This window comes from Eulemur rufifrons, chromosome 30 (genome assembly GCF_041146395.1).
Source record: "Eulemur rufifrons isolate Redbay chromosome 30, OSU_ERuf_1, whole genome shotgun sequence".
In the NCBI taxonomy this organism is placed as follows: Eukaryota; Metazoa; Chordata; class Mammalia; order Primates; family Lemuridae; genus Eulemur; species Eulemur rufifrons.
The window spans coordinates 91,536,932-91,561,930 of NC_091012.1; the positions used below are offsets into that span (position 1 = coordinate 91,536,932).

A 24,999-nucleotide genomic window follows, 5' to 3' on the forward strand; every position below is an offset into this window, starting at 1 on the left:
GTGTCGATTAAGTGGACAATTCAAGCCATTCACATTTATTGAGAGAATTGACATTTGGGGTAGATTTTTGTTCATACTGTTGGATAGACTCTTATTGGTTTGTTTTCCCTCTTGAACCATTGTGGAATCAGGGTTCTGGACTTTAACTTTTGGTTTATTTTACACTGATGGTTGTGTATTGTGCTGGTCAGTGCATAATGCAGGTGTGAGTACTTCCTGCAGGACAGGTCTGGTCTTTGCAAATTCCATCAGTGATTGCTTGTCTGGGAAAGTCTTTATTTCTCACTCATATAAGAAGCTTAGTTTTGCAGGATAAAGAATTCTAGGTTGGCCATAATTTTGTTTTAGAAGACTGAGGATGGGTCTCCAGTTCCTTCTGGCTTGTAAGGTTTCAGTTGAGAAGTCTGCAGTTAGTCTGCTAGGTTTTCCTTTGTAGGTTACCTGCTGTTATCATCTTATTACTCAAAGGATTGCCTCTTTCATGTTTACTTTGGCCAGTCTAATAACTATGTGACGTGTTGATTGCCTTTTTACATTGAGTCACTATATAGTGGTGGAGGGAAAAATCCAACAAGAAGACTTAACAATCCTAAATATTTATGCACCCAACATAGGAGTGCCCAGATACATAAAGTTCTGTGTGCTTGTTTTACCTCGAAATCTAGATTTCTGGCTAGGCCAGGTAAATTTTCCTCCATTATCCCAAGAAATAGATTTTCCAGCCTTGTGTATTTTTTTCTTCTCTCTCAGGGATGCCAGAATTCTTATGTTTGATTTCTTTACCTAATACCACATTTCTTGTATGCTTTGTTCATGTCTCTTGCTTCTGTGCTCTTTTTCTTCATCTGATTTGTATAGCACATAGGCATTATCTTCAAGCTCTGAGATTCTTTCTGCTACATGATGCATTCTATTCTTAAGGCTTTCCACTGTGTTTTGTAGTTCCTTGAATGCCTCTTTTATTTCCAGTATTTCTGTTTGGTTCTTTCGTAATACTTCAATTTCTTTAGAGAATTTTTCATTCATTAGGAAATGTATTGTTCTTGTGGCTTCTTTGTGTTGGGTTTCTATTTTCTCTTCAATTCCATTGAGTTTTCTTACAATCCATATTTGGAATTATTCCTGTATCATTTTAACCATTTCACTTAAGTTGCTATCCATTGCTGAGGAGCTAATGATTTATTTTGGGGGTGACTTTTTGCTCTGATTCTTCATGTTTCCTGAGTTCTTTCACTGATTCTTTCTCATCTGGCTTCTTGGCCAAGAACTGGGGGGGCTAGAGCTGGTTTATGGCCCTATCTCCAAGTCCCCAAGGGTCGTTCCTTGACAGTTCTGGGGAGAGGCACGCTGGTCCTGTTTTTTTTTTTTTTTTGTAGGTGAGTAGATGTTTTCTTCTTGCTGATTTTAAAGTTATTTCTGTCCCTTTGATTTCAGACAGTCTGATTATAATATGCCATGGTGAAGTCCTTTTTGCAGTGTATTTTCCTGGTGATTGCTGGACCTCCTGTATCTGGATGTCTAAATCTCTTGCTGGACTTGGGAAATTTTCATCAGTTATTTCCCGAAATAAGCTTTCTAAACATTTTGATCTTTCTTCCACCTCAGGAATAGCAATAATTCATAAGTTCATTCACTTTATGTAGTCCCAAATATCTTGAAGGCTTTGTTCATTCTTTTTTATTCTTTTTTTTTTTTTTCTCATTTTTGTCTGACTGGATTATTTCAAGTTCTGAGATTCTTTCTTCTGCTTGGTCTAGTCTATTATTGAAGCTTTTGAATATATTTTGTAATTCATTCAATGAGTTTTCCAGTTCCAGATTTTTTTTTGATTTTTAAAAAGTTATATATCTCCTTGATAAAATTCTCATTTGTATCCTGAATTGATTTTCTGATTTCTTTGCATTGTTTTTCAGATTTTTCTCACATCGTATTGAGCTTCTATAAAATTAATATTTTGAATTCTTTTTCTGGCATTTGAAGATTTCTTTTTTTAGGATCTATTGTGAGAGAATTATTGTGTTCACTTGAGGATGTCATAATACCTTGCTTTTTCATGCTTCCCGTGTCTTTACATTGCTTTTTGTGTATCTGAAGCAAAAGTTGCTTCTTCTTATTTATTTATTTATTTATTTTTTGTTTGTTTGTTTTGAGACAAGTTCTCACTTACTTTGTTGACTGGGCTAGAATGCAGTGGCATCATCATAGCTCACTGCAACCATAAACTCCTGGGCTCAAGTGATACTCCTGCCTCGGCCTCCCAAGTAGCTGGGACTACAGGCAGGTGCTACCGTGCCCGGCTAGTTTTTCTAATTTTTGTAGAGATAAGGTCTCACTATATCGCTCAGGCTGGTCTTGAACTCCTGGCCTCAAGTGATCCTCCTGCCTCAGCCTCCCAAAATTCTAGGGTTAGAGGTGTCAGCCAGAATTTTCATGGCTTCCTTGGGGTCACCCCGTATCCAAATAGTCCACTTATTGGTCAAACATTTTGCTTAAGCCCACTTAGCCAGTTAGATTTTTCACCCTGTTCTGTTGGATGTATGTTTGTTTAGAGTCTTTTTTTCACAGTTCAGGGAGTTTATGGTTTTGCCTTGCATTCAGCTAGGGACTGGTAGCTCATAGGTTCTTCATCTGCTTGTGCCTGAGAGAGCACAGTCTTTGGCATGCACACAGTCTCCCAGATCCCTAGGTATAAGGTAGGTTTGATTTTTAAGCTTGGCTTCTCACCAGTCATCCTGGGCCTTAGGTTAATTTTCGGTTTGTGTTTGGTTAGAGGTTCTGGTTAAGCCCCTTGAGCCACTCAGGCTCAAGGCTCATTGCTGATGGATCTGTGTATGCCTTGAGTAATGCTTTTTAGTCTTCTCTGAAACTTGCTCTGATTGTCCCTGAGTGGATGTAGCCTAGTACAAATACACAGCCTTCTGGACCCTGGACCCTGAGTGTTCTTCTTGGCTATTTCTTTCCCTTGTTCACTCTAGTAATCTTCTGGCTGGTCTGCAGTTTCCCTTGTTGCTACTATTATCATGAAGCTACCAGCCCCCTCTTAATTGTTTACCACCAAGATCGCTATTGTTTTCAACAAGTCCTTAGGCATGAACTCCTCTATGCTCTGTTCCAAATAACATCAGTACTCTCAGGAAGAAATGTGGAGTTCTTCTTTGCTGCTTGTCTTTTCCTCTGGGCAGAACCTCTATGTCATATGACTGGATCTGGGAGCAGGCTGCATGGCATGCTTCTCCTGAAATGACACTCCTCCTCTATTAGTGGATGCTGGGGGTATGGTAGCCCCTCGTTTTCTTACTTTGCCCTTTTGGCATGTAATCTCTGCCTGATGAGCCAGCTGGGGTGAAGGTGATCAGGGTCCCAGTGTGCCTGCCCAGAATAGCAATTTTATGACACAGGCCTAGGCATGGTAAGAAAGACTGGAAGCCTGCTCCTCCCAAGGTGAAACCATTGCCTAGGAGCCTAGGAACTGGAGGGAGAGTGAATTCCCATCTTCTTGGCTGCACCCATCTGGAGTAGCTTTTATCACATGGAGCCAGTATGGATGGGAGCAGGTTATGGCTCAAATGCCACAGATTCTTGCTGGTTATACTGAGATTTAGATAATTTTCATGAATAAATATTTTCTCATTTTCTACATGCTATATGGACAATTTCCAGAGATTTTAAGTGGTTGTTTGTTTTAATAAATTTTCCAGACAAATAGTTGTTTCACTGGGGAGAGGGTCCAAAGTGCTCATCATACCACCATTGCAGAAGTTCCACCCACTCATTAGTTATTTTAAAAACTGAAAGTATAAGGTTTAATGTAACAAAGGAGACCTCTATGAGAGAGGGTTTACAAAGACTAGGCCAGCATTATGTCTTTGTTAGCAAGCTGAAAACTCAGTTTGGTAGTCTGGGTCTTTTAGAGTTTTTTAAAAAAGGATATTTCAAAGTATTGTCTTCAATTGACTTCCATTCACCAAGATTTTATTGACATACTCCCTTGGAATACCAGTTTTATGGTGAGTGATATTTGCTTTGCTTTTTTTTTTTTTTTTTTGAGACAGAGTCTCACTTCTCTTGCCTGGGCTAGAGTGCCATGGCATCAGCCTAGCTCACAGCAACCTCAAATTCCTGGGCTCAACGGATCCTCCTGCCTCAGCCTCCTGGGTAGCTGGAACTGCAGGCACGCACCACCATGCCCAGCTAATTTTTTCTATTTTTAGTTGTTTGGCTAATTTCTTTCTATTTTTAGTAGAGACGAGATCTCGCTCTTGCTCAGGCTGGTCTCGAACTCCTGAACTCAAACAATCCACCTGCCTTGGCCTCCCAGAGTGCTAGGATTACAGGCGTGAGCCACCACGCCCAGCAAGCTTTTTAAATTTTAGGTTTTGAAACTCAGATTCATGTTAATGTATTGTTTGTGGTTATCTGGATGTCTCATAGATAATATGGTTTAGTAATTAAAGAAGAGAACTGAAAGGCAAATTTCTCTATTCTCCAACCCCTCACTCTCATTTTTAATACCAATCTAGGAAATATTAGAAATCATTTAATTACTACATTGGTTCATTCAGCTGCAAAATGGAACTAATAGTGCTTCATGAGGGTGTTGTGAGGCTTAAATGAACATTGCTAAAGCATTTGTTTCTGTGAAAACAGCTGTTTTTGTTGTATTTTAAAAATGTATTTATATCTGTAAGCTTTAAAATGGCCCAGTAAGAGCTTGTATACACTTGTAAAGTATTTTAATGCAGTATATATATAACCAAATGGAAAACAGCATTAATATAATTATAGTGTTGATTTATTGGGTATCTCCTGTGGAAATTGTGGTTTTGTATGGTTAGAAAGTATTGCTTTATATGATTAATTTTCATGTATTAATTGGCTAATAATCTATTGTGCAAAATAGAATAGTGGGAATAAATTATTATACTATGTCTTAGTAATATATAATCTTGAAAAATTATATATGATTTGAAATGAATATATATACACACATATATTTTTTCCTTTTTAATGGTAGACAAAGCTATGATATTGGGAAGATGGATAAGAATTCTGTTGGGCCAGAAATGCTGGTAAGAATCATGTTACATATTGCAGAAGTAGGTTGAAGAAATACAGTTTATGTTATTGTTATAAAATTATAATAGTCTACCCTCCATTAGAGTAGATTATAGATTGGGCACATGATTAACATCTCAGTGAATTAATTTATGTATAATTTGTGTAATAATATCTATCTCAGAGGCTTGTACCTATGAGCCATATGTAAAGTGTTTTGAACAATGTTTGATTATATAAGTTTTAGCTTTTATTATTGCATATTTAAAACTTTCAGATTTTCCCCCAACCACTCAGACAGAACATGCTTGGGTATGTAAATTAATTTTAATATTTAATCAAGCAAAATGTGATTATTTAAACAAATCTGATGTAAAATTATCACATGACATAGCAAAGTGGAATTTTTTGAATATTCATCTCTGCTTTTTACCATTATAGTATGTTAATCAAAATGTAACTGAAGACCTATGTTATGTATTTACCACTGTGATATATGGGGAGTAAAAGAGAAGCATAAAATATAGCCTCTACCCTTAAGTAGCTTATGTTTGAAGGATAAAACGAGTACAAGTGAATACAATGAAATATTATTCAAGTTTAAAAAGGAAGGAAATCTGACATTATGCTAATTGAAATAAACTATTCACAAAAAGGCAAATATTGTATGGTTCTACTTATGTGAGGTACCTGGAGTAGTCAAATTCATAGAAACAGTAAAATGGTGGTTCTAGGGGCTGAAGGTCGGGGAGTATTGGGAGCTATTGTTTAGTAGGTACAGTGTCAGTTTTGCAAGATGGAAAGAGTTCTGGAGATGGATGGTGGTGATGGTTGCACAACAATGCAAATATATTTAATACTACTGAACTGTACACTTAAAAATGTTTAAGGTGGTCATAAAGCCAGGCACAGTGGCACACACCTGTGATCCCAGCTACTTGGGAGACTGAGGCAGGGGTATTGCTTGAGGCCAGTAGTTGGAGGCTGCGGTGCGTTATGGTCACTCATGTGAATAGCCACTGTGTTCCAGCCTGGGCAACATAGTGTGACTGTCTCTAAAAGACAAATTTAAAAAAATGTTTAAGATGGTCAATTTTATGTTATGTGTATTTTACCATAATTAAAAACTATAATGTTGCATATATATTGACATTGTCACTTAACAGAATATTGTATAGCAATGAGAATTAATGAATTACAATAATTGCAACAATATGGATATTCTCACATATAATGTTGAGTGAACAAAGCAAGATACAAAATAGTACATATGGTATGATTCCATAAATATAAATGTCAAAAGCAGGCAAAACTAATATATGGTGTTGGAAGTTGGGGAAGGAATCGGTTACCCTTATTTGGAATAGTGTCTGAAAAGAAGCTTATGAGGTGAACTGGTTGCTGTTAATGTTCTGTTTCTTGATTTTTGTGTTGTTATCATATATGTGTTTGCTTTGTGAAAATTGATGGAGCTATACTCTTGATATTTTTGAACTTCTCTATATGTATTTTATACATCAATTAAAATTTCAAAAATAGATTTTAAAAAGCACTAGTGCAAGTGAAACAATTTGGGAAAATAAATGATAAACTTTATGGTACTGACCTGAAGTATGAAGAAGGGCATGTAGAAAAGGGGATTATCAAGTTTAGGTAGAATAGTTGAAGAAGACTTTTGTAGGAGACAGGACTTGTAGATGGGGTCCACACAGTTAAAAGGGAGGAAGAAAAGGATTCCAAGCAAAAAATCTAGATGAGAGGATGTGTTGAGGAGGAAATGAGAATGGAAGATAGGATACAAGTCTGATTGAAATTCAGTATTCATAATGTGAAGTTTGGTGAGATAATATGCAATAGTTTTCCTTTTATGCCAGCAGTACTTTACTGAGGTATAATTTATATATAGTAAACTGCACAAATCTTAAGTGTATGGCTTGATGAATTTTAATATGTAGTCTTGTACCCACCATACAGATCAAAATACAGAATCTTCCGTCACCCGTAAACATTCCCTTGGTCTCATTCTAGTTAATACCCAGTTGCTGCTCCCAAGGAAAAAACCCACTATTCTGACTTTTATTACTATAGATTATTTTTCGCTGTTCTTGAGCTTTGTATAAATGGAATCATACAGTTGTACTATTTTATGTCTGGCTTCTTTTTTTTTACACAAGTTTTGAGATTTATCCATTTTGTTATGTCTTTCAGATGATTTGACCCTTTTGCTGTTATGAAATAGCTACAATCTTTTTCAGAGATACCATATTTACTGCATAAAAATCATTTGGGGGAACTTAGAAGTTCTTGATTAAGTTCTTTATATACATATTATTAGATCCATTTTAGTTTTTGAGTTAAAAAACTCAGAGATATGATGCCCCAAATGTAATTTTTCTAGATTCACAGAGCCCTCATGTACTTAATATGTTTTTTTGTTGTTAAAGTTAGTAGATTACCTTTGCCTAGTCCTGCTATCCTCATTATACCTAGAGGCAGATTCTTCATTGAAGTAGGGCTTCTTCTTTCAAATTATGAATCTATAGTTACACATATCCACACTGACTAAAATTACTCCCCTTATCGATGCCAATCTGGCTGGAGAAACTTACTTGATTTAGCGATACTTTATTCATTTTAAAATGTAGCTCAGTTGGGGGAAATCCTCTATATATTAATAGTAAAGTATATCTCTTCCAACTGAAATGGTTTTATGTGTGCCCGTGATCCAATAGGTTAATCCCAAGTAGGCTCTAAAGCCTATGAAGGCAGGATTATGTCTTCCTATTGATCTTTTTTGATGGTGACCTAATACAATGCTACCTATATAATAGGCGATAAACTGATTAAATTAAATATTGCTGTGCCTTAGTTTCTGTATTTTTAAAGTGGAGATAAAATACTTTAATGCTAAATACTGTTAAAAATAATTATATTAATGTAAGTATATAAAAATTTAAATAAGTCAGGAATATAACCATTACTATAAGATTCTTAGACAATATTTGGTGTGGGTACCATAATGATGAGACATATCCTAAGACCATGCAGTTGCTTAAGGAAATGCTATTTCGTAAAGATGACATGTTTGAGAAGATGCCTGTCACTGTGGAAGTGCTAGTCAGCTGTTGTGTTGCAGTTTAACTCTCAGTTATGTGCTTTCTTTCTATTTTTAATTACAGGCTAAAGTTCTACGGTTACTAGCCACCACTTATTTGGATTGGGATGACAAAGAATATTATCATAAGGCTCTCAGTGCCATAAACCTAGCAAAAAAGGTATAAGAAGTTTTTACTTTGGAATACTAACTTAATTTTTTAAAGTTTTAAATCACATTTTGAAATCCAGTTTAGCCATTTGCTTCAGTATTGATTCTTTTTAAAACAACAGATTGTTCTAATCTATTCTGTAGCACAGAAAAAAAAAATATTCCTATGCTTTGAATGTGTCTCCCCCTCCAATTCATATGTTGAAATGTTAACCCCCAAAATGATGGTATTAGGAGATGAGGACTTTGAGACATGATTAAGTCATGGGGCAAACCCCTCTTGAATGGCATTGGTGTTCTTATAAAAGAGGCCCAAGAGAGCTTGTTTACCCTTTCCACCATGTGAGGACACAAGAAAACACCATCTGTGAAGAAGTAGGCCCTCACCAGACACCAAATTTGCTAGCACCTTTATCTTGGAGTTCCCAGCCTTCAGAACTATGAGAAATAAATTTCTGTTATTGGCTACCTAGTTTATGATATTTTGTTATAGCAACCTGAATGGGCTAAAACAAATGTGCTTCTTGAACACCATAGATTTTTGAGAAACAGAAAGGGATCTTTCCACTATAAGTTTTTAGGATGAAAAAGTAAATGATGATAAAATAGGCAGATAATGGGATTTAGTTTTAAAAACAACTTCAGTGGTTCACTTTCAGCTCATGCTCATATGTACATAAAAACGTGCATACAAAGCTGGGCACAGTGGCGAATGCTTGTAGTCCCAGTTACTTGGGAAGCTTAGGTGGAAGGTTCACTTGAGGCCAGGAGTTCAAGGCTGCAGTGTGCTATGATCATACCTATGAATAGCCACTGCACTCCAGCCTGGACAACACAGCGAGACCCGCATCTCTAAACAAAACAAAACAAAACAAAACATGACAAAACAAAATAAAACATGTATACACTTACACTTTTGGACAAGGAACACTGATATTCAGGCTGATGACTCTTTAAAAAGATAGTTAGGATTGATGTGGTTTACTTAATAAGGCCATTAAATATACTAATACATTTTAGAAATTTTTTTCAGTAGAATGGAAGCATGAAAATGAATAATTCAATTAACCAGAATATTAAATTCCTCAAACAGAGCATTTAATTGAACTATATTTTCTTGAAATTTACGCCATGTGGATGGCATTATTTAATGTTGAAAAACTTCTTTAACATTGAAATTTTTAAAAAATTTAAAAATATTAATAGACAGGAACATTTTCAAAAGTTATATTCTTTTATTTTTTTATTTGCTGAGATGCAAGTCCAAATTAAAAATAGGGATCAAGGCCGGGCGCGGTGGCTCACGCCTGTAATCCTAGCACTCTGGGAGGCCGAGGCGGGTGGATTGCTCAAGGTCAGGAGTTCGAGACCAGCCTGAGCAAGAGCGAGACCCCCGTCTCTACTAAATATAGAAAGAAATTATCTGGCCAACTAAAATATATATAGAAAAAAATAGCCGGGCATGGTGGCACATGCCTGTAGTCCCAGCTACTTGGGAGGCTGAGGCGGTAGGATCACTTAAGCCCAGGAGTTTGAGGTTGCTGTGAGCTAGGCTGATGCCATGGCACTCACTCTAGCCTGAGCAACAAAGCGAGACGCTGTCTCAAAAAAAAAAAAAAAAAAAAAATAGGGATCAAGATATCTCAGGAAGTAGATAAGGCTTCTTGCCAGTATCTCTCTTTGTTTATTGGACACAGAAGTTGAAATTTTATAGCAGTAATTACTCACCTACATTGCTCATGACATAGCACATTTAATAGCCTAATGATTGATCCTGACATAGCTGAAATGGGTGCATTAAGATTTCAGTGACAATATACACTTTTAAAAGTTTTATTTGAAAATAATTTCGAACTTAACAGAAAAGTTGCAAGAATAAGAATAATTCTAATCATACCTGTATATACTTTACCTAGATTCATACTTGTTAACGTTTTGCACACTTACATGCATGCTCTCTCTCTCGTCACTCCCTTTTTTCCTTCTCCCCTTCTCCCCTCCTCCCTCCTTTCCTCCCCCCATATATATCCCTTCAGTAATGAACTTTCATTTTTTATCCTTTGATAAAGGATTAGTCTAGGATCAGCTATTGCATTTATCTGTCATGTCTCTAGCCTCCTGTAATCTGGAACATTTCCACAGCTTTTCTTTGACTTTGTGTCATTGATATTTAGGAAAAATACAGTATCCTCCGATTTTGTTTTAACTAAAGGTTCTTCATTTGTGGTTTATGTGATGTTTCCTCATGATTAAATTCAAGTTATGCATTCCTGGCTGGAATGCTACATAAATGATGCTGTGTCCCTTCTCAGGGCATCACATTAGGGGACATATCATGTCCATCTGCTCCTCCTTGGTGATGTTAATATTGATCACCTAGTCAGAGGTGTTGTTTGATTTCTTCACTGCATACTTAATATTTTTTCTTTTGCAACTAATAAACAATTGGAAGACCTATAGATCATGCACATGTCTTTCCCTTTAGAGTCGGCATTTTTGTCTGAACCAATCTTTATTATGATGGTTGCCAAATGATCATTTTCTAACTTCAGCACTCCCACCACATTACACTCAGCATTCTATAAGCAAGAATTCTCCCTTCTTCTCCCATTTATTTAATATTTATTTACTTATTCATTTATTTTCAGTTTGGATTTATGTCTTCCTAGGTTTTCACTGATTTATAATCCATTACTGTCCTTAATTTTCTTTTGATAGTTTTATTGAGATAGCTGACATACAATAAACTACATATTTAAAGTATAAATATTTGATGAGTTTCGACATATATGTATACCTGTGAAACAATCAAGATAATGAATATATACTTTAATACATCACACCCAAAAGTTTCCTCAAGCCTTTTTGTCACCTCTCCCTCCCACTCTTCCCCAAGCAACCACTGATCTGTTTTTTGTCACCATAGATTAGTTTGCATTTTGTAGAGTTTTATGCAAATGGAATCACAGAGAATGTTCTCTCTTTTTTTTATGGCTTCTTTCACTCAGGATAATTATTCCATGATTCATTCATATTGTCGTGTATATCCATAGTTTATTTCTTTATTGCTGAGTAGTATCCAATTGTGTGGATATACCACATTTGCTCTTAAATCTACTGTCTTTTATTAATATAGCTACTTCAGCTTTTTTTTTATTAGTGTTAGCATGTTAGCATGGTATATTTTGTTCCCATACTTTTATCTATTTATGTCTTTTCATTTAAAGTGCATACCCTTTGAGTTGCATATACATAGTTGAGTCTTGATTTTTTATTCAATTTAACAATTTCTGCCTCTTAATAGAGGTGTTTAGAATATTTACATTTAATGTGATTACTGATATAGTTAAGTTTGAGTCTGTCTTGTTATGTTTTTTCTTTATCTCATCTGTTCTTTATCCCTCCTTTCCTCTTTTTCTGCCTTCTTTTCAATTACTTTTTAAGATTCTATTTTATTTTTTGTTGGCTTATAATTCCTTGTTTTGTTATTTTAGTGGTTTCTTTAGGGCTATGGTCCCCCGAACCCCCAGGCTACAGAGCTCCGCCCTCCCCCAAATTATCTTCCATGAAACTTAGGAAGGGGGTGTGTGTGGGTGGGGTGCATAGCAGGAGGTGATCAGCTGGTGAGTGAGCAAAGGAAGCTTCATCTGTCCTCCACACCGCCTGTCAGTGAAAAAACTGTCTTCCATGAAACCTGTCTCTGGTGCCAAAATGGTTGGGGACCACTGCTTTAGGGTTTATACTATACATCTTATCTTGGCCTACCTTTATATGCCTTAATAATATACCTCCATTTCTTTTTAAAATATTTTGAAATTGACAGATAAAATTGTATGTTTTTATTGTGTGCAACATATTGTTTTGAAGTATATATACAGTGTGGAATGACTAAATCTAGCTAATTAACATATGTGTTACATTTTTGTGGTGAGAACCTTCACATCCACTCTCAGCATTTTTTCAAGATTACAATATGTTATCTACAGTCATCATGTTGTACAATAGATCTTTTGACCTTATTCCTTCTATCTAAAGTATACTTCCATTTCTCCCAGTCTGATCTTTATGCTATTGTTGTTATGCATTTTACTTTTATATATGTTACAAAACCTGCAATACTATCTTATTATTTTGTTTAGATAGTCAGTTTTCTATTTTAAGAGTTATAAATAATAAGAAAAAAAATCTTATATATTTACACATGTAGTTACCATTTCAGGTGATCTTTATTCCTTTGTATACATCCAGACTTCCATTTTGTGTTATTTTCCTTCTCCTTGAAGGACATTGTATTGGTTAGGGTTCTCCAAAGAAACAGAATCAATAGGATATGTGTGTGTGTGTGTGTGTGTGTGTGTGTGTGTGTATAAAGAGATTTCTTATAAGGAATTGGCTGACATGATTATGAAAGGTGGCAAGTAGGGTGAGTTGGCAAGCTGGAGATCCAGGAGAGTTGATGGTGTAATTTAACTCCAAAGGCTGGAAGTCTTGAGACCCAGGAAGAGACAATGTTTCAGTTCAACTCTGAAGGCAGTAATAATAAGCTGATGTCCTAAGTCAAAGGCCAAGAAGAGTTTTCTCTTACTCTGGGGTGGATCACCCTTTTTGCTCTATTCAGGTCTGATGGGCCGAGGTCCACTCACATTATGGAAGGTGATCTGCTTTACTCAGTCTTCTGATCTAAATGTTAATCTCACCCAGAAACACCCTCATAGAAGCACACAGAATAATGTTTGACCAAATATCTGGGCACTCTGTGGCTCAGTCTAATTGCTACATAAAATTAACCAACATAGGCATCTTTTAACATTTCTTGTAATGCTGGTCTACTGGTAATGAGTTACTTTTAACATCCGTATGTTTAAAAATGTCTTTATTTCACATTCTTTTAAAAAACCCTTTTAATTTTGAAGTAATTACAGATTTACAGGAATTAACAAAAATAGTATCAAGCAAAAAAGTAAATAAAATAAAAGCAATAATGGTTAAGATTCAGAAAAAAATTTTAACACCTCCCCAAACAATAGTATAAATGATACAAATGTACTCTTCACCAAGTTTCTTTAATGGTTACCTGCTATATAACTATACCAAAAACAGCAAGTTGACATTGGTACAATATGTGTGTGTAGTTCTTTACAGTTTTATCCCATATGTAGATTCATATAACTACCACTGCAATCAAGATACAGAGCTATTCCATCACCCCAAAGACCTCTTTGATTTCCTACCCATATCTACTCCCTCCCACCACCATCTCTACACCCTAATAACCACTATTCTATTCTTCATGTATATCATTTTTTTCATTCCAAGAATGTTATATAAATGAAATCATATAGTATGTGACCTTTTGAGATTGACTTTTTTTTACTTAGCATAATGCCCTTGAGAGCCATCTAAATTTTTTATACGTCCAAGTGTATCAATAGTTGATTTCTTTTTATTGATGAGTAGTACATGGTAAGGATGTACCACAGTTTGTTTAACTATTCACTAGGGTGTTGCTTGTTTCCAGGTGTTGACTATTACAAATAAAGCTGCTATGAATATTTGTTTACAGGTTTGTGTATGGACATAAGTTTTCATTTCCTTGGGATAAATGCCCAGGTGTGCAATTTTTGGGCTATTTAGTTATTAAGAAACTGCAAAACTATTTTCCAGAGAGACTGTACCATTTTGCGTTCCCAAAAACAATGTATGAGATTTCCATTTTCTCTGCATTCTTGCTAGAAGTTGGTATTGTCACCGTTTAAAAAAATTTTGCTGTTTTAATAGGCATGTAGTAATATTTCATTGTGTTTTTTATTCATACTTTCCTAATAGCTAATGATACTGAACACCTTTTCATGTGCTCGTTGCTAATTCTATATTATCTTTGGTGAAATGTCTCTTGTCCATTTTATAATTGTTCAACTTTTTACTGTTGAGTTTGAGAGTTCTTTATCTATTATAGCTATGAGTTCTTTATCACATATGTGGTTTGCAAATATTTTCTCCAAGTCTGTAGCCTGTCTTTTCATTCTCTTAATAGGGTCTTTTGATGAAGTCCAATTCATTGATTTTTTCCCCTCCATTTTTTTCATCATGCTTTTGGTAATATGGCTAAGAAGTCTTCACCAAGATCTAGATCCTGAAGATAATTTCCTACTATGTTTTAAAAGTTTTATATTTTTATGTTTTATATTTAGATCTATGCTCCTTCTGAGTTAATTTTTGTGTAAGATAAGAGGTTTAGGCTGAGGTTTACTTTTTTGCCTATCTATGACTATCTAACAGTTGTTCCAGCACCATTTGTTAAAAAGACTGCTATTTCATCATTTAATTGCTTTTGCATCTTTGTCAAAAATCAGTTGGCCGTGCTTGCATTGGTCTACTTCTGAGTTTTCTGTTTTCTTGATCTATGAGTCTGTCCCTCTTCTGGTACCACACTGTCTTGATTACTATAGCTATATAATAAATCTTGAAATTGTACAGACTGATTACTCCCACTTTATTCTTCTTTATCAAAATTATTTAGCTATTATAGTTCCTTTGCCTTTCTATATAATTTTTTAGAAAATCTTGTCTATATCTAATAAAAATCTTGCTGGGATTTTCATAGACTTCTTGTGTTAAACTTATGCATCGTTTTCAGGAGAATTGTTATTTTTATTGTGTTTTATCTCCATTCCATGACTTTGATATGTTTTTCCATTTATTTATCTTCTTTGATTGCTTCTTTGAGAATTTCATAGTTTTAAGCAAAGTCTTGTTTATATTTGTTATGTTTATATCTAAGTATTTTTCAGTGATTGTAAATGGTATTAAAATATAATTTCATTGTCCATGTGTTCATTGCTAGTAAATAAATATATAATTTTGTATGTTCATCTTGTATCCTGTCAGTTTGCTAAACTCATTTATTAGATCAATGATTTTTTTTGTAGATTCTAGGATTTTTTATGTAGATGATCATGCCATCTGCAAATAAGAACATTTTATTACTTCCTTTTTGATTTGTATGCCTTTTATTTATTTTTATTGCCATAATGTGCTGGCTAGGACTTCCTGTACCATTTTGAATACAAGTGGGCATCCTTGCCTTGTTTCTGATTTTAAGAGGAAAGATTTCAGTCTTTCACCATTAAGTGAAATGCTAACTGTAAGTTTTTGTGAAATGTTCTTTATCAGGTTGAGGACATTTTCCCTCTATTCTTGACTTGCTCAGAAATTTTGTGATGAATACCTGTTTGATTTTGTTAACTGCTTTGTCTGCATCAATTGATATGATCATGTGATTTTTTCTTTATCTTATTAATGTGGTAGATTACAGTGAATGATTATCAAATATTGAGCTAGCATTACATCCCTGAAATAAATTCAATTTGGTCATGGTGTATAATTTTTTAATATATTGTTGAATTCTATTTGATAATATTTTGTTAAGGATCTTTGCATCTGTATTCTTGAGGGATATTGGTCTGCAGTTTTCTTTTTGTGTCTTTGTCTGGTTTTGGTTTCGGCATAATAAGGTCTTTTTAAGATGAATTGGGAAGTCTTCCATAGACTGAGTCTTAATTCTTCTTTAAAACTTTGATAGAATTCTTTAATGAAACCATCTGGGTCTGGATATTTCTTTTTTCAGCAATTATTTTATTGTGGTAAAATACACATAACATAAAATTTACCATTTTAACTATTTTTAAGTGTATACTTCAGTGGCATTAAATACATGCATAATGTGCAACCGTCACCACCATCCATCTTCAGGACTCTTTTCATCGTATAAAACTGAAACTCTATACCCATTAAACAATAACTCCCTATTCTCCCTTGACCTAGTCTCTGGAAACCACCATTCAGCTTTCTGCCTCTATGATTTTGATTACTCTTTTAGTACCTTATATAAATGGATTCATACACTATTTGTCTTTTTGTGGACAGCTCATTTCACTTAGCATAAAGTCCTCAAATTGCATTGATGTTGTTGTAATGTATACAGAATAATATTCCATTGTGTAAATATAACATTTTGCTTATTCATTCATCCATTGATGGACACTTGGGTTACTTCCTCATTTTAGCTATTGTAAATAATGCTGCTATGAATATGGGTATATAAATATCTCTTTGATTCTTTGCTTTCAATTCTTTTGGGTATATACTCAGAAATGGAGTTGCTGGATATGGTAATTCTATTTTTAACTTTTTGAGGAACTACCATACTGTTTTCCACAGTGGTTGTACCATTTAACACTCTCACCAGTTGTGCACAAGGGTTTCAATTTCTTCACATCCTCAACACTTTTACTTTTTTTGATATTAACCATCCTAATAGATGTGGGGTGATGTCTCATTTTTGTTTTTATTTGCATTTCCCTAATGATTAGTGATGTATGCCATCTTTTCATGGGCTTATTGGCCATTTGCATATCTTCTTTAGAGAAATTTCTATTCAAGTCCCTTGCTCATTTTAAAATTAGGTTTTTTTTTTGTTGTTGTCATTGAATTTTAAGAATTCTCTATATATTCTGGATATTAACCCCTTATCAAAATAATTATTTGCAAATATTTTCACCCATTCTTTGGGTTGTCTTTTTACCCTGTTAATATTGACTTTTGATGCACAAAGTTTTTCATTTTCATGAAGTCCAATCTGTCTGGTGATTTTTCCTTTGATTCCCTGATTTCCTTTGATTTGTTGTGATACCATGAAATCATTGCCAAATCCAATGTCATCTAGCTTTTCCCTTATGTTACTTTCTGAGAGTTTTATAGTTTTTGGCCTTACATTTAGGTCTTTGATCCATTTTGAGTTAATTTTTTTATGTAGTGTTAGGTAAGGGGGAAATTTTTAGCTATAAACACTTAAAAAAAAGAAAGATCTGAAATCAACAATCTAACTTTACAAGTTAAGGAACTAGGAAAAGAAAAAAACTCAACCCAAACTAGCAGAAGGATAGGAATATAATAATAAAGAGTAGCACAGTGATAAATAAAATAGAGAATGGAAAAACAATACAGAAAATCAATGAAACCAAAGTTGGTTCTTTGAAAATATCAACAAAAGTGACAAACCTTGATCTAGATGGACTAAGAAAAAAAAAAGAAGACTCAAATTACTAAAATCAGAGATAAAAGGTAGAACATTACTATCCATGCTTTAGAAATTAAAAGGATTATGTAAGAGTACTGCGAACAGTTGAATGCCAACACTTTGGATAACCTAGATGAAATGGACAAATTCCTAGAAATATAGAACCTATATGGATTAAATCATGAAGAAATAAAAAAATCTGAATAGACCTATAACTAGTAAGGAGATTGAATCACTAATCTAAAATCTCCCAACAAAGAAAAGCCCTGGACCTAATGGCTTCACTGGTGAATTCTACCAAACATTTAAAGAAGAACTAACAGCAGTCCTTTGCAAACATTTTCAAAAAACAAGAGGTGGGAACACTTTCTATTCATTCCATGAGTACAGCGTTACCCTGATACCAAAGCCAGACAAAGACACTACAAAAACAAAGTAAAACAAAATAAAATCAAAAACTACAGATGAATATCCTTTATGAACATCAATGCAAAAGTTGTCAACAAAATTACAAACCAAAATGAGCAGCATATTTAAAGGATTATTCAACATGACCAAATGGGATTTATTCTTGGAATGCAAGGATGGTTGAACAGGAAATTGATTAATGTAATACACCACATTAAGAGAATGAAGGAAAAAAGCCTACATGATCATGTTATTAGCTGCAGAAAAACCATTTGGCAAAATTGAACACTCTCACGATAAAAATACTCAACAACCTAGGAATAGAAGGAAATGATTTCAACTTAATAAAAACCATATATGAAAAACCCACAGTGAGCAGCATACTGCAATGGTGAAAGATTGAAAGCTTTTCCTCTAATATCAAGAACTAGGCAAAGATGCCTGCTTTTGCCACTTCTATTCAACATAGTACTAGAAGTTCTAGCCAGAGCAATTAGGCAAGAAAAAGAAAAGGCATCCAAATTGGAAAGGGAAAAAGTAAAATTATCTATGTTCCCAGATATTATGATTTTATATGTAGAAAATCCTAAAGGTTGCCCAAAAAACTGTTACAACTAATAAATGAATTCAGCAAAGTAGCAGGATACTAAAGACTATGCACAAAAATCAGTTGCATTTTGATACACTGAACAATGAACATTCTGAAGAGGATATAGTGAAAACAATTCCATTTACAATAGCATCAGAAAGAATGAAATACTTAGCAATTAACCAAGGAAGTGTTGTACAGCAAAAAATATAAGAGATTGCTGAAAGAATTAAGGAAGATGGAAATAAATGGAAACATATCTCATGTTCATGGATTGGAAGGCTTAAGGATGACAATAGTACCCAAAAAGATCTATAAATTCTGTGCAATACCTTTCAAAGTTGCAATGATTTTTTTTTCAAAAATAGAAAAACTGGTCCTAAAATTCATATGGAATCTCAAGGGACCCCCAGTATAGCTAAAACAATCTTGGAAAAGAAGAACAAAGCTGGAGGACTCACACTTCCTGATTTCAAAGCTTATTACAATGCTATAGTAATCAAAGCACTATGGTATTAGCTTGAAGATGGACATACAGGCCAATGGAATGAATAGAAAGCCCAGAAATAAACCCTTGCTTATATGGTCAAATGATTTTTGACAGGGGTGCCAAGATCACTTAATGGGTAAAGCACAGTCTTAAATTAATTTTTAATTAATTTTTGCTTACTGAAACTTCTTTCACATGATGCCACTGTGACTGGTATTATTAGAAAAATTCTCAAGTCTACTTCCAAATTTGGATAAGATTGCACTAAGAAAATTCATGAAACAGTTTTAGAATATCCAAATATGATGCCCATTTTATATTACAAATTATTGATTTGGAATGTTACTGAAGGTTGAAACAGATGAAATTTCTATAGGACTTCATGTATCAGAATATTTATGAACCAAGTTATTGGCTGCTTTTTGTCAGAAATGTTCATAGAAAATAACTTTTTTCTGTTTAAAAATGAAAATTGTGAGGATACTTCATTTAATTTTTCATGTTTCCATTTGAAATGTGAAATTAAGACACTTATAATTTCCTTAATATCTATTTGATATACATTTTCTGCATAATAATCGATGTTATCATCTGTTAATTTGTACATTTCAAATTTCTTTACTTTTCTTTTTTCTTTATTTCAGGAGGAATAGTCATATTTCTTGGTAAAGTTTTACATTCATCAAACATATTTTCATAGTTAGTTTCTTTCATTACTATTAAAAATACATAGAGGCTGGGCACAGTGGCTCATGCCTATAATCCCAGCACTTTGGGAGGCCAAGGGAGGAGGATTACTTGAGGCCAGGAGTTTGTGACCAGCCTGAGTAACATAACAAGACTCTGTCTCTACAAAAAAATGAAAAAATTAAAAAATTACTTGAGCAAAGTGGTACATGCCTGTAGTCCCAGCTACTTGGGAGACTGAGGCAGGAGGATTGCTTGAGCCCAGGAGTTTGGGATTGCAGTGAGCTAGGATGGTGTCACTGCACTCTACTTGTAGAACAGAGCAAGATTCTGTCTTAAAAAAAAAAAAAAAAGACCTGGGCACTTAGATACAACACAAAAAACAAAAAAGAAAAATTGGGTAAAATTAGGCTTCATTACAATTAAAATTTTTTACTTCAAAAGAAACTATCAAGAAAGTGAACGTATAATCCATGGGATCCTCCCAACAGAATGGGAGAAAATATCTGCAAATCATATGTCTGATAAGTATCCATTATCCAGAATATAAAAAGAACTCTTACTATTCAATAATAAGAAGACAAACAATCCAGCAGAAAATGGGCAAAGAATCTGAATAGATATTTCTCCAAAGAATACATGCCACAGCCAATAAGTCCATGAAAAGATGCTCAGTATCATTAGTTATCAGGGAATACAAATTAAAAGCACAATGAGAAACCACTTCACACCTGCTAGTATGGGTCTCCAACTTTGTTCTTTTTCAGGATTGTTTTGGCTTTTCTGGATTTCTTGCATTTTCATATTTTGGGATCAGCTTGTTGATTTCTGCAAAGAAGCCAGATGGAATTTGATACGGAGTTTGTTGAATCTGTAGATCAATTTGGGGATTGTTGCCATCTTAACAATATCAAGTTTTCAAATCTAGGAACATTCATTTAGGACTTATTTAATTCGTTTTACCAATGTTTTGTAGTTTTCAGTAAGCAAGTCTTGCCTTTCTTTTGTTAAATTTATTGGTATGTATTTTATTTCTTTTGATGCTTTTGTAAATGGAATTATTTTCTTAACTTCACTTTTAGATTGTTCATTGCTAGTATATAGAAATACAGTTAATTTTTAAAATATTGGTAGTAGATCCTATAACTTTGCTGAACTTGTTTTTTTTTTTTTTTTTTTTTTTTTAGCTTTCATACGTTTTTACTGGCTTCCTTAAGATTTTCTATATACAAGATCATATCGTCTGTAAAAAGAGATAGTTTTACTTCTTCCTTTTCAGTCTGGATGCCTTTTATCTCTTTTTGTTTCCTAATTTTTCTGGCAAGAACATCCATTATAATGTTGAATAGAAGTGGCAGAGCAGACATTCTTTTTTCTTGTTTTGGTCTTAGGGGGCGAGCTTTTGGTATTTTACCATTAAGTATGATGTTAGCCGTGGGTTTTTCATAGATGTCCTTTCTCAGGCTGAGGAAGCTCCCTTCATTCCTAGTTTTTTAAGAATTGTACAACCACTTTGGGTAACAGTTTGACATTACTTGATAAAGTTGAACTTGATCATACTGACCACTCAGCAACTTTGCTCCTAGGTATATACTTTGGAGAAGCTCTATCATTTGTTTAGTAGGAGAGGTATACAGAATGCTGATGTCAGGATTGCTCATAATAGCAATTGAGTTGGAAATGACTCAGATGTCCAAAGTATAATGAGTAAATTGTGATGTATTCCTACAACAGTCATTGTTCTCAAACTTTAGCTTGTATAAGTGTTATCTAGTGTACCTGTTAAAACAGTTTGCTCATTACCTTACTGAACAGAGACTAGAATTTATGTTGAAATGGGAATTTTTCATAATGCAAATCAATAATAATGATTTTATATATTTTTAAACACACACACACACATACACACACATATACATACACACAATTTGCTGTACAGCACTACCAGAGTTTCTCATTCAGTAGGTTTGGAATGGGGCTTGCATTTCTAACAAGTTCCCAGGTGATACCAGTTCAGGGACCACTCTTTGAGAACCATGCTATATGGTAATGAAAAAAAATAAATTAGTTTCATATATTAACATGAATGAATCTGGAAAACATGATTTCATGATTTCAATGAAAGAAGCAAGTCACAGAAGAACTTCTCTACACTGTGATTCTGTTTAAGTGAATTTCAAAAATAGGCAAAACTAAATAGTTGTCTTAGCTTGAGCTGTCACAACAAAACATTATAAATTGGGTGGCTTAACCAGTAGAAGTTTATTTCTTACCATCTGGGGGCTGGGAAGTCCAAGATCAAGATGCTGGCCTTTTTGGTTCCTGGTGAGGTTCCCCTTCCTGATTTGAAGATGGCTACCTTCTTGCTTTATCCTCACTTGGCAGAGAGAGAGAGAGAGAGAGAGAGAGAGAAAGATCATCTCTCTCATGTCTTTTCTTATAAAGGCAACTTATCCCATTCATGAGGGCTCTACTCTCAGAACCAAATTACCTCCCAAAGACTCCGCCTCCAAGTACCATCACATTGAGGTTAGGGCTTCAACATACGAATTTTGGAGGGACAGAAACACTTAATCCATAGCAACAATATATTGTGTGTCTATAAAGAGAAGCAAGGGAATTACTGCACAAAATTCAGAGTGGTGGTTGTGGTGGCTCATGGCTATAGTCCCACCTACTCAGGAGGCTGATGCAGGAGGATTGCTTGAGCCCAGGAGTTCAAGACCAGCCTGTGCAATATAGTGAGACACCCTTGCACTCCTCCCCAAAACACCAAAATTCAGGGTGGTATTTACCTGTGTGGAGAAGTGAAGAGAATACAAATGGGCCAGGACACATTGGAGGCTTCTAATGTGGTGATAATGTTCTGTTTCTTAACCTGGATGGTGAGTACGTGGGTGTTTGTTTTATTATTCTCTAAACTATACGTGTATGTTTTATATACTTGTGTGGGTGTGTATATGTGTATGATACACTTCACACTAAAAATGGATACATTATGTTTAGAGCTTGCAGGAGATCCGGTGTAGTAATATGTAGGCCCAAGATGGACCAAACTTTAAGGGAGACAGCGTATTATAGTGTCCTTTAGAGTCAGAGAGATATGAATTCAAATTTAAGCCCTACCATTTACCAACCATGTGACCATGGTAAGTTACTTAACTTCATCTGGGCCTCATATTCCTCATCTGCAATACAAGATTCACAATACTTACTTTGTATGTTTGTTGTACCTGGAGGCTGTTTCTCAATAACTGGTTTTTTAAAAAAGCAAACAAAAATGTAAGGAACAAGAGTAGAAGAGTGAGAAACAATAGTGAGAAAAGTTACAGAGAAGACAAGGATTTTAATAGTAGGGAGAAAGCTGATGGATTTAACAGGCAATCCTTCATGCCTTCTAAAAGTGTAGTTTCAAGTGACAGTAAGGATGGACAATACAGTGCAAATGTTTATAGAAGTGAAGACATGATGATACAATAGAAGGAACATGATACAAAGAAACATTCTCTGGAGTTTGGTAAAGAAATCAAAGAGCAAAACAGAATGTTAACTTGTGTGAGAATAGCAGTCTCAAGGAAAACAGATGCTGCCAAAATCTGGAAGACTTATACATCTCTGAAGATAAAAGGTAATTGAACCCAATACATATTTTGATGTGCCTGTAGGAAAGGTAGTAATACAATAAATTAAAATTGACAAATTTAATTTTTATTCTTTGTATTGGTGTCATTTATATTTGCAAACTCTTTTAATGCCAGTGCTTACTTTCTCTAACTTTCCATTTTTAAGGCATCTCACACATGAATAGCTGTAATTATTTGTGGAGTATGGAGTGAATGAGTACAATGTTTGTGTGTAGGCTAATTGGTTTTGTAGAGAGAAAAGTTCTGTTTTGTGGGCCTAGACTGAATTTTTAATCTTAGCCGGCTGTTTAACGATGTATTCTGTCAGGCAAAAATGGAACTGGGCAAGAGATAACAGATGGATTAGGGCAAGCTAACAATGACTTAGAAACATCATTCAGAGCACATTATTATTAATGGTAGACGTGATAGATATATCCTATAGAAAAGATAATACATTTTCTATTTATTCTACCATTGTTTGCAAAGGACCTTAGTTGTTACTAAAATCTCAAAAGAAAGTAAGTCTAACTGATGCTTACCAATAATATGGCCTCAGAATCACACAGTTTTAAAAGTATTGACCTTGTCATTAAATTTTGTCACTCAATGGAAATGTTTACATGTACTTTTCCTCATATTATTTCATTTAGATTGAATAAAATACCAGAAAATATCCTTAGGGATAGACTGGATGTTATGATACGATATTTTATGCTTTCGATTTGCTTTGATCATGAGTCATTCTGAAGCGGTTGAATAAAATAGGCAATTACTTGAATATTGTCTTTTACATTACATAATTTTAATATCACTGTGATTTATTTGTTTAAAATAGGAACATTTAAATCCTGCTGGGCTTTTCTTAAAGATGAAAATCCTCTTGAAAGGTGAAACAGCTGATGAAGAATTCCTTGAAGGTATCATCTCTATGTGTGAAGAGCACACAATTTTGAAATCTAAATACCAGTTTGTTGAATATAAGATCTTTTGTAGTATACTAAAAATAAGTATAATTTGATAGTGGCTGAGAGGGAAATGGATCACATAGGAAAAAGAAAAGATTGTCAGCCAGGAAGAAAAAGAGAAAGGAGAAAAAATAGTAGCAAATTTAAAAAGAGCTAAAAAAAAAAGAGCTGAATCAGTTTTCCTTTAGTCTAACAGAGAAGTACAGCTGTCCAACCCTTCTGAAGTTATCTACCACCATGAAGAAAGATTATATATTAATGGAAGAAGCCTTTTAGTGCCATGCTTTTTACAATTACTTATATAAACATTGCTATTTGTTTTTCATAATTCTCAAGGGATTAGAATGTACAAAGCTGATGTATAACTGTGGGTCGTTGGACAACTTACTTAACTTTTCTGTGCTTCTTTTCTTCATCTTTAAAAGAGATATAACAACAACAATAATAATAATATCTACCTCATCATGTTGTTTTGAGAATCTTTTGAGAAAATGTATGTAAAGCATTTAGCACCATACCTGGTACATAGTTAGTGTGCAATACATGTTATCTATTACTGTAGTTATTATTAATACTATTATTACTATGATATAGGTGCATTGAGGCAAAAATCTCTATGCACACTAGTCCTTAACAGTGTTTCAATTTTGTTTAGTCATAAACATAATTTACTCTAAATTCTTTTAATGTGTACATGCTTTAGTACATTAGTAATCTTTGAGAGCTGTATTATTTGTACTATACAAAATTATGTTAGTATAATTACTGATTATCCAATAAATATTAACAATTTGTAGTCATTAGAATAATAATCAAATTTGGCAGTAGCCCTAAA

General features: G+C 34.2%; 1 protein-coding gene across 1 annotated transcript in view; it reads left to right on the forward strand.

Annotated features, from left to right (window-relative positions):
* TEX11 (testis expressed 11) overlaps window positions 1-24,999 on the forward strand; it is a 254,883-nt gene that overhangs the window by 92,391 nt on the left and 137,493 nt on the right. Inside the window, exons 9-11 of the mRNA XM_069464262.1 lie at window positions 5,015-5,069; window positions 8,235-8,330; window positions 24,035-24,116. Coding sequence (XP_069320363.1) covers window positions 5,015-5,069; window positions 8,235-8,330; window positions 24,035-24,116 — 233 coding nt within the window. The remainder of the gene's footprint in view (window positions 1-5,014; window positions 5,070-8,234; window positions 8,331-24,034; window positions 24,117-24,999) is intronic.